The sequence below is a fragment of the Phyllobates terribilis genome, unplaced genomic scaffold, assembly GCF_046119375.1.
Source record: "Phyllobates terribilis strain yellow unplaced genomic scaffold, ASM4611937v1 Scaffold_7__3_contigs__length_470593459, whole genome shotgun sequence".
NCBI lineage: Eukaryota > Metazoa > Chordata > Amphibia > Anura > Dendrobatidae > Phyllobates > Phyllobates terribilis.
This window is the reverse complement of record NW_027362767.1, coordinates 118300579-118311701: the sequence shown is the minus strand read 5'-3', so window position 1 is coordinate 118311701 and position 11123 is coordinate 118300579. Positions and strand designations below refer to the sequence as shown.

General features: G+C 45.2%; 1 protein-coding gene across 7 annotated transcripts in view; it reads right to left on the bottom strand.

Annotated features, from left to right (window-relative positions):
* LOC141153874 (NACHT, LRR and PYD domains-containing protein 3-like) overlaps positions 1-11123 on the bottom strand; it is a 182380-nt gene that overhangs the window by 49328 nt on the left and 121929 nt on the right. For all 7 annotated transcript variants that reach the window (XM_073639109.1, XM_073639114.1, XM_073639108.1 and 4 more), the window contains one exon: positions 150-215. In XM_073639109.1, coding sequence (XP_073495210.1) covers positions 150-215 — 66 coding nt within the window. The remainder of the gene's footprint in view (positions 1-149; positions 216-11123) is intronic.

Below are 11123 nucleotides of genomic sequence, written 5' to 3'. Positions count from 1 at the left end.
TTTACACATAAAGATTAAACAGTTGCATTATTTAAAAACAACAACACATTATTTCTCTTCAAATCTAAGGAATGAAACTGAAATCACATATGTAAAAAATGTGCTTAAATTCACGATCTCCTTAAAACATTTGAGTATACAGTACATACTTTTCAGTTCAGGGGTAAGAGGGTGTCCATTTTCATCCAGCAGGGTTTGTTCCACAAGTGTATCCCCTAAAGTGAGATAAAAGATCTGTTACTTTCTGATTATGTGTGTCATGGTATCATTACTTTTTCTTACACAATAAGTTGTGTGAGGTTTATAAATTTGCTTACATTTTCTATAGGAAAAAGTTGAAGCCATATCAAAACTTTCTGATAAGTAATTTTATATTTATATTATTTTTAAAGGAAAAAGTCAATGTCTGCAAGTGGTTACTTAGGCTCCGCCCACGAGGACGTTTATCCTTTCTTTTTGTTAGTACCATTTAGAACAGACAAATGGAATAAAAATATTGAATTTTAGTCTGTTGCATAGAATGACTGCATACTCATCACAAACTTGGACAACCCCTTTAATGCTTCTAACATAAATAAAATAATTTATTAACATTGTCATGTAATCTTTCAAGTTATGGATTATTACATGTGTACAGGATCAGAACCAATAACAGCACAAGGGCACAGCATCACAACCCTTAACAGTACAGAAATACATCACCAGAACCATCAGAAGTACAGAAATCTAAATAACCCCCATCAGTACACAAACATAGCATCAAAACCCTCATCAGTACAGGAATACATTAAAAGAGTCACCATCAGTACAGGAATACATCACCAGGATCACCATCAGTAAAGGAATAAATCACCAAAACCACCATCAGTACATGAATAAACCACCAGGACCACCATCAGTATATGAATACTGTATTTTTCGGACTATAAGACACACCGGACCATAAGACGCACCTAGGTTTTAGAGGAGGAATATAAAAAAAAAAATTTAAGCAAAAAATCTGGTCATGATGCACTTTTAAGGGGGAGGGGGTCTTCTGCGGACACTGGTATAGGGGTAATGTCCCCCAATTCTGACAATATCCCCCATCCTGGTATATATGCCCCCCCTTCCATTTATACGTGGTCCCCATCCCCATCCTGGTATGCTTGGCATTTCTCCATCCTGGTATGCATGGAACCCCTCCATCCTGGTATGCATGGCACCCCTCATCCTTGTCCTGGTATGCATCACACCCCTCATCCCTATCCTGATATGCATGGCACCGCTCATCCCTGTCCTGGTATGCATGGCACCCCTCATCCCTGTCCTGGTATGCGTGGCACCCCTCATCCCTGTCCTGGTATGCATGGCACCCCTCTATCCTGGTATGCATGGCACCCCTCATCCTTATCCTGGTATGCATGGCACCCCTCATCCCTATCCTTGTACGCATGGCACCCCTCATCCCTGTCCTGGTATGCATGGCACCCCTAATCCCCATCCTGGTATGCATGGCACCCCTAATCCCCAATCCCGGTAAGCATGGCACAGCAATCCCCATCCTGGTATGTATGGAACCCCTCATCCCTATCCTTATATGCATGGCACCAATCATCCCTGTCCTGTTATGCATGGCACCCCTCATCCCTGTCCTGGTATGCATGGCACCCCTCATCCCTGTCTTGGTATGCATGGCACCCCTCATCCCTGTCCTGGTATGCATGGCACCCCTCATCCCTGTCCTGGTATGCATGGTACCCCTCATCCCTGTCAGGGTATACATGGCACCCCTAATCCCTGTCCTGATATGCATGGCACCCCTAATCCCTATCCTGGTATGCATGGTCCCCCTAATCCCTATCCTGGTATGCATGGTCCCCCTAACCCCCATCATGCTGCACATAAATGAAAAATAAACACTCCTACTCACCTTTCTTCTCTCCTCCAGCGATGCGTCCTGTCTGCCTGTACTGATCTCTCCATGTGAGTCGCGCATGGCATCACTGCCATGCGCGGCTCACAAGAAGAGATCAGCTGCCAGAAGTCACTGCTCCCCACGCCGGGACTGTGTGCGCGGGGAGAAGTGACTTCACTCTCCTTCATAGCCGGCGCACAGCGTAGCCGCGCTGCTGCTGCCAGCTATCTCGTGTGCTCGCTTATTAAAGGGCATGAATGTTCACCCCCTCCCCACACCCATGGGCGTGGAGAGAGGTTGAATATTCATGCCCTTTAACAGCAGGCACAAGCGATTCCGGCAGCAGCAGGAGCCGCAGCGCGGCTACACTGTGTGCGGCTATTAAGGAGCACTGAATATTCATTTTCTTTAGCAGCAGGGACAGTGTAGGCTGCAGCGGGCGGCTGCTGCCTCCTGTGCCCCGCTCCTCCACCGCTACTGCTCCCCCCCACACCCAACATATATATACACCCCCCCCAACATTCGGACTATAAGACGCACCCCCCATTTTCCTCCAAAATTTTGGAGGAAAAAAGCGCGTCTTATAGTCCGAAAAATATGGTACATCCCCAGGACCACCATAAGTAGATGAATTCAGCACCAGAACCATCATCAGTACATGGTACATCAATTGTAATGGCCAGACAAGCCATTTACATTTTTATGACATGAACCTACAGCTTCCAATACGTCCTTAACAATGGCAAGGTGATACTGGGAGTTGTTCCTATCAGTCATCATCAGAATGCAGACCATACAGAAACCACAGTACTGGTGAGAATTAGTCAGTATCACAAATAAATACTTACATTCAGGTACCTTATAGATGGTGTTTTCTCTGATTGAAGTCTGTCTATTTTTTCTTCATCTTGTCCAGATGCCATGTTGACTTTTCACAGCCACAGCTTGCCTCTGCAGACCTCCATCTTCTCAGGTCTTGTGCAGCACATCCCCACATGATACCCTGAAAAATAGCAGTGTTATTATAATGCTCCTGAATAAAAATATCTGCTCTATGCTGTGCCCCTGAATAATTACTTTCTCCTCATTGTGTTCCCTGCACAAAATGTGACCGACACGCTGTCCCTCTAATGGTACATGCCCTCCAAATTGCTCTCTCCTTTCCATACTGGGCCCCATCTTCACACTGTCCTCTCACACTGTTTTCCCCTCTACTGCCCAGTGTCTATATTGTGCTCCCTCATCCCACTCCCCCTCCTTGACATACTCTTCCCTTCTTTCTGTGGTCTCACACTGTCTCTCCATGCAGCCCCCTCTCCATACTGCCTGCCTACATTACCCAGTCTCTGTTCTGTGCTCCCTCCCATTTTTTATCATCTCATATTGTCTCTTCACACTATGTCCCTCAATAGTCTCCTGACACATTCCACGCTCATCATACCGTTTCCGCACCCAGCCTCCCTTGCTTCCCATACTATGTCTGTACCCATCCCCCCTCCCTCCCCATACTGTGTTCACACTCATCCCCCTCGCTTTCCATACTGTGTCCTTACCCATCCCACCCCCTTGTTCCCCAAATTGTGTCCTCAAATTTACCTCTAGCTCCCTGTACTATCCTCAAATTTCTACCCTTCTTGTTCCCCGTACATACAGTGTCCACACCCATCCCCCTTGATCCCCATACTGTGTCTGCACCCATCCCGCCCCCTTGCTCCCCATACTGTGTCCACATACACTCCCCCCTCGGTCCCCAAATTGTGTATACAACCATCTCAAAATATAAAATAATGCCCACCCATTGTCCTCCATACAGTATAATGTACCCCCATGGTCCTCCATACAGCATAATGCACCACCCATGGTCCTCCATACAATGTAATGCACCTTCCATGGTCTTCCATACAATTAAATTTACTCCCCCTGGTCCTCCATACAATATAATCCACTCCCCATGATCCTCCATACTGTAGCGTCGGCGTCCCTGCCTCCTGCTAGGCAGGGACGCTGTTCCCCTCACCTCTCCGCTCCGTGCCCAGCATCTTCCTCCCGCTCTGCTGGCAGCGCACGCTGCTTCCCGGCCACGGTGCTTAGGGCGCGCGCGCGCTCCCCCTCTCTTAAAGGGGCCGTGCGCGCCGTCCTAAGGAGTCCCCGGCCAATGGCCGGAGGACTTCACCATATATAAGGCACCTCCTCCAAAATGGAGGTGCCCGAGCAATGTTGTTGCAAAGCCTTCACTCTGCTTCAGCCCTCAGGTCCCATTACCAGTTACCTGCCAGTCACCTGCCAGATTCCTGCCTGTTACCTGCCAGTCACCTTCCAGATTCCTGCTTGATACCTGCCTGATATCTGCTTACCTGCTTGCAAGCCTGCGGTCTGACGGTCTGCCTTCCAACACCTGTCAGTCTGTCTATGGACCAGCCTGCCCGCTCACCTGGGAGCGCTCACCTGCTACCTGCCTGCTAGCCTACCTGGAGGCTCTGCCGTAACTTGCCGTGACCGCCTGCCTGTCCAAAGACTCTTGCCCGCTCACCTGGGAGCATCCACCTGCTACCTGTCTGCTAGTCTACCTGGAGGTTCTGCCGTCACTTGCCGTGACCACCTGCCTGTCCAGAGACTCTCGCCCGCTCACCTGGGAGCGCTCACCAGCCACCTGCCTGCTGTCCTTCTACCCAGAGACTGTCCCTGTCACTTGCCGTGACTACCTGCCCTTCTACCCAGAGACTGTCCCTGTCACTTGCCGTGACTACCTGCCCTTCTACCCAGAGACTGTCCCTGTCACTTGCCGTGACTACCTGCCCGTCTTCCCTGGGAGCCACCCGCTTCCTTACAAGGACCGCCCCCTTGTATAGTTGCTCAGAGGTTCCACCTCCCAGACCCGTTACACATACAATATAATGCATCCCCCATGGGCATCCATATAGTATAATGCACCCTTCATGGTCCAGCATACAATCTAATGCACTCCCACTTGGTCCTCCACACAATATAATGCACCCCCATGGTCCTCCATAGAATATAATGCACCCCCATGGTCCTATCATACAATATAATGCACCACCCATGGTCCTCCATACAATATAATGCACCCTTCAATGGTCCTCCATACAATATAATGCACTGCCTGTGGTCCTTCATACAATATAATTTACCCCACATGGTCCCCCATACAATATAATGCACTCCTCATTATCCTCCATACAATATAATACACCCCCATGGTCCTCCATACAATATAATGCACCGTCCATAGTCCTCCATAGAATATAATGCACCCTCAATGTTCCTCCATACAGTATAATGCACCCCCATGGTCCTCCATACAATATGATTCGCCCCCATGGTCCTCCATAGAATATAATGCACCCTCCATGGTCCTCCATATAGTATAATGCACCGCCCATTGTCCTCCATACAATATAATGCACCCCCATGGTCCTCCACACAATATAATGCACCCCCATAGTCCTCCATACAATATAATGCACCGCCCATTGTCTTCCATACAATATTATTCACCCCCATGGTCCTCCATAGAATATGATGCACCCTCCATGGTCCGCCATACAGTATAATTAATAGCCATGGTTCTTCATACAATATAATTCACCCCCATGGTCCTTCATAGAATATAATGTACCCTCCATGGTCCTCCATACAGTATAATGCACCCTATGGTCCTTAATACAATATAATGCACTCTCCATGATAATCCATACAATATAATGCACCTCTCAAGGTCCTCCATACATTATAATCCACTTCCACATGGTCCTCCATACAATGTAATGTACTCCCCATGGTCCTCCATACAGTATAATGCACCCCCCATGGTCCTCCATACAATATAATGCACTCCCTGTGATCCTCCATACAATATAATCCACTTCCCATGGTCCTCCATACAATATAATGCAATCCCCATGGCCCTCCATACAATATAATGCACCCCCATGGTCCTTCATACAATATATTACATCTCCCATGATCCTCCATACAGTATAATGCACCCCCATGGTCCTCCATACAATATAATGCACCCCCATGGTCCTTCATACAATATAATGCACCCCCATGGTCCTTCATACAATATGATGCACTCCCCATGGTCCTCCATACAGTATAATGCACCCCCATGGTCATTCATACAATATAATGCACTCCCCATAGTCCTCCACACATTATAATGCACTCCCCATGTTCATCCATACAATATAATCCACTCCCCATGACCCTCCATACAATATAATGCACTCCCATGGTTCTCCATACAGTATAATGCACTCCCCATGGTCCTCCACACAATATAATGCTCCCCCATACTGCATTATGGCCACCAGTTACTGATTTAAAAAATTAAATACAGTACTCACCTCTCCTTGTTCCACCTGATGCTGTAGTCTCCTCTTCGTGCGGTGTGAAGCATCGGACATCTCAGGGCACACTGTAATGAAGTCATGGCACCCACTGCTCTGACATCTCAGTTTAGGAGGCAGAATGATGAGGGTGGAAGCATCTGCTGACGCTCCCTTCTCAACTGTCATTGCTCGCGCTGATGGCTGAAGCCCCCCTCTCTAGCGTCAGAGCAGGAGGGAGTGTCAGCAGACGCTTCAACCCCATTATTCTGTGAGGATGCTGGTGCGGGCACAGGTTTCTGACAGGTGGAGGGGGGACCGGTGCGGGTACTGACACCAGGACCCCCCGGCTCATAGGCCCCATAGCAGTGGCGTGACCTGTCGCCATTGGCGGTACGCCACTGGTCAGTGCTTGAATTGTACTTGTGTCTGAAAGACACAAATACAATAGACCACTGGGAGCTGGCATACTGCACCTTCTCTGAGCTGACTGTCAGCTTGACAGCTGGCTCAGAGAACAGCTGACTCCCACTGGGAGGAGGTGGCAAAATGCAAAATGTCGGGGAGACCCCTCAGCCTGCTGCATCAGGCAGCCAGACAGCTTCCCCTGCCAGGTGCGCCCAGGGCAAATGCTCCCACCCCCCCCTTCCCCATAGATATGCCCCTGTACTGGGAAAAGCTAGTAAGCAGAGACTAATGGGAATATTAAAGCAGCTGTACTAGAACGATATGGAATTTAATATGTAGATACTGTGTCTTTTGTCATTTTGTCACATATCTTTCCATTGATCATTTATTTTTCAAACAGAAAATCCCCTTAATCAGGCTTTAGACAAGCTATTGATAGAATCGTTTTAATACTCTAGAAAAAGAATGTATGGCTTTCACAAATTTTCCTCATATAGTAGAACAATTCAGTTACTCATGACAGCGGTTTGCGATGAAAAGTAATGGTTTTCATCTACTATTGCAGACGGACTGCTTATTATGCTGTAGACAGTATTGCGAGCTTATGAACTACATATCCCAGAAGTAAAAAGGTAAGAAGACTTGGGAGCCAAGCCCATGCTGGGTCTGCTCCTTAGTGGAATGATCCCATCTAGAGTAGCTTTACCCGAGGAATATTAGAAGCTGGGAGCCTGCTACTTCATATTCACTCCAGTGGTACAAGAAAAAAATACATGACTACAAGGTTATAGAGTTTATGGCAAACTCCAAAGAACATATCATTTATGAATAAAGTGGCAAAGCTAATTTCATGATCATGTGTTGCTCCCTCACTGAACCCTTCATTACAATTTACATTTCCTCAAATGGTTCCTGTCATTTCAACAATCTTAAAACAAAAGAACAAAATAATCTTTGCAATCTATAGCACTGTACAAAATTTTAGGTAGGTGTGGAAAAAATGCTGCAAAATAAGAATCATTGAATATACAAAATCAATCAATATATCAATTAAATTTAAATCAATATATTTGGTGTGACCGCCCTTTCCTTCGAAACAGCATCAAAGTATGAATTCTTCTTGCACACAGTTTTTGAAGGATATCAATAGGGAGATTTTTCTATACATCTTGGAGAACTAACCACATATCTTCTGTGGATGCTACTTGTGCATATCCTTCTTTCTCTTCAGGTAATCTCATACAGACTTAATGATGTTGAGATCAGGGCTCTGTGGGGGCCATATAATCACTGCCAGGAATTCTTGTCCTTTCCGCTGAAGATTGTTCTTAAAGATATTGGCTGTATGTTTGGGGTTGTTGTCTGGCTGCAGAATACATTTTTAGCCAATCAGATGCCTTGTTAGTATTGCAAGATGGGTTAAATACAGTTGTGCTCAAAAGTTTACATACCCTGGCAGAATTTTTCCTTTCTTGTTTCAGAGAATATGAATGATGACAAAAAAACTTTTTCTCCACTCACGGTTATTGGTTGGGTGAAGCCATTTATTGTCAAACTACTAGGTTTTCTCTTTTTAAATCTTAATGACAACCAAAAACATCCAAATGACCCTAATCAAAAGTTCACATACCCCAGTTCTTTCTACTGTGTATTGCCCCCTCTAACATCAATGACAGCTTGAAGTCCTTTGTGGTAGTTGTGGATAAGGTTCTTTATTTTCTCAGATAGTAAGGCTGCGTGCCCACTATGCATTTTTCAAGCATTTTTGCCGCAGAATTTTCACAGCGAAAACGCTTAAAAAATGCTTGGTAATGCGTGCTCCATGGCCCCCTATTATAATCCGCAGGTGTTGTGCACATGCTGCGGAAATTTCCCCTGCGGATTATCATTGCGGAAAAATCCGCAGCATGTCCATTAATTTTGCGGACACGCAGCATAATTGGCGCCATTGACTTGCATTGAAATGCTTAATATCCGTGTCAGCACATTTGCACACACGGATATTAAGCGATTCTATGTGCTGATGGTACCCGGGTCTGGAGAAGAGGAGACTCTCCTCCAGACCCGGGTACCACAGTACCTGTAAAAAAAAGAATTTAAAATAAAAAATAAAGATTATACTTACCTTCCGATGGCCCCTGGTATTTTCTTCGCTCCATCTGGTCTGTAGTATGGGTTGCGGTGGTGTGAGGACCTGCCATGACGTTATTTAGTCAGGAGACGTCGGCGGTCGCGTGACCTGTCACATGACTCAATGACGTCATCACAAGTCCTTCACACCACCGTGACCCATACAACAGACCAGATGGAGCGGAGAAAATATCTGGGGCCATCGGAAGGTATGTATAATCTTTATTTTTTATTTTAACTAACTTATTTTTTTTTAACTATTACTTGGTCACACTATATAAATCCATGCCGGTTGCATGGAAAAATGCATGTAAAATCCGCATGCGTTTTTCCTGCCAGGGAGAAGCGGAAAAAATATGCAGCATTTCTGCATCGCGGGCACATAGCCTAAAGCTGCCCATTCCTCTTGGAAAAAAGCCTCCAGCTCCTGTAAATTCCTGGGTTGTCTAGCATGAATTGCGCGCTTGAGAACTCCCCAGAGTGGCTCAATGGTATTGAGGTCAGGAGACTGAGATGGCCACTCCAGAACCTTTATGTTTTTCTGCTGTAGCCAATGACAGATCGACTTGGCCTTGTGTTTTGGATCGTTGTCATGTTGGAACATCCAAGTACGTCCCATGCGCAGCTTCTGGGCTGAGGAGTGCAAATTTGCCTCCAGTATTTGCTGATAATGTACTGCATTCATCTTTCATCTTTCCTTCAACTTTTACCAAGTTTCCTGTGCCTTTGTAGCTCACACATCCCCAAAACATCAGCTATCCACTTCCGTGCTTTACTGTAGGAATGGTGTTCCTTTCATCATAGGCCTTGTTGACCTCTCTCCAAATGTAACATTTATGGTTGTGGCCAAAAAGTTCAATTTTGGTCTCATCACTCTAAATTACCTTGTTCCAGAAGTTTTGAGGCTTGTCTCTGTGCTGTTTGGAGTATTGTAGACGAGACACTTTGTGGCATTTGTGCAGTAATGGCTTTCTTCTGGTGACTCGACCATGCAGCCCATTTTTCTTCAAGTGCCTCCTTATTGTGCATCTTGAAACAGCCACACCGCTAATTTTCACAGAGTACTGAATTTCAGCTGACGTTATTTGTGGGTTTTTCTTTGCATCCTGAACAATTTTCTTGGCAGTTGTGGCCAAAACCTTTCTTGGTATACCTGACTGTGGTTTGGTTTTTACAGAGCCCCTGATTTTCCATTTGTTAATCACAGTTTGAACTCTGCCGACTGGCATTATCAATTCCTTGAATATCTTTTTGTATCCCTTTCCTGTGTTATACAGTTCAACTACATTTTCCTGTAGATCTTTTGACAATTCTTTTGCTTTACCCATGACTCACAATCCAGAAACATCAGTGGCTGGATGAAAGATGCAAGAGTCTGTCTGCATCCCAGAAACTTACTCAGCTTTTATGCACACACAGTGATTACAAGCAAAAAGGTCACAGGTGAGGATGTTACCTTTAGTAGCCATTCAAACCCATTTGTGTCAAATTCAGTGCATGTTACCAAGGTATGTGAGTTTATAATCAGGGTCATATGGATGTTTTTGGTTGTCATTGAGATTTAAAAACAGAAAACACAGTAGTTTGACAATAAATAGCTTCACCCAATCAATAACTATGAGTGGAGAAAAAGTTTTTTTGTTATCATTCATATTCTCTGAAACAAGGCCAAGAAAGGAAAAATTCTGCCTGGGTATGTAAACTTTTGAGCACAACTGTATCTACCTGTATTTTTAAGCATTGAGGATACCAAGAAATTGGAAATATTGAGGACAGCAGATGCAGTGGTTGTCCAAGAAAACTTAGTGCTGCAGATGAAAGACACATCATGCTTACTTACCTTCAAAATTGGAAGATGTCTTGCAGTGTCATTAACTCAGAACTGGCAGTAACCAGCTGGATCCGGCTATACCCATCTACTGTTTGCTAATTCTGTCCCAAAGTGGTATTCATGGGGGTATAGTGTCCAAAAAGCCACAACTTTGACTTGGAAATAAGTCCAAGTGACTCTGCTATGCATGAAAAATAGGTATTAGGGTGGAAAATAATGGCAGAAGGTATTCTGGGCTGATAAGTCACAATGTAAAGTATTTGGTTGAAGCAGAAGCCATTTTCTTAACTAAAGGGCTAGAGAGTGGTACAATATTAAGTGTCTGCAATCAACAGTGAAGATTGTGGCAGCGCCTTCCAAATTTGTGGCTGCATTTCAGCAAATGGTGTTGGGAATTTGATCAAGTTTAATGGTGACCTCAACTCTCAAAAATACAGGCAGCTACTTATACATGATGCAATACCATCAGGGACTCATCTGATTTGCTCCAAATTTATTCTGCAAT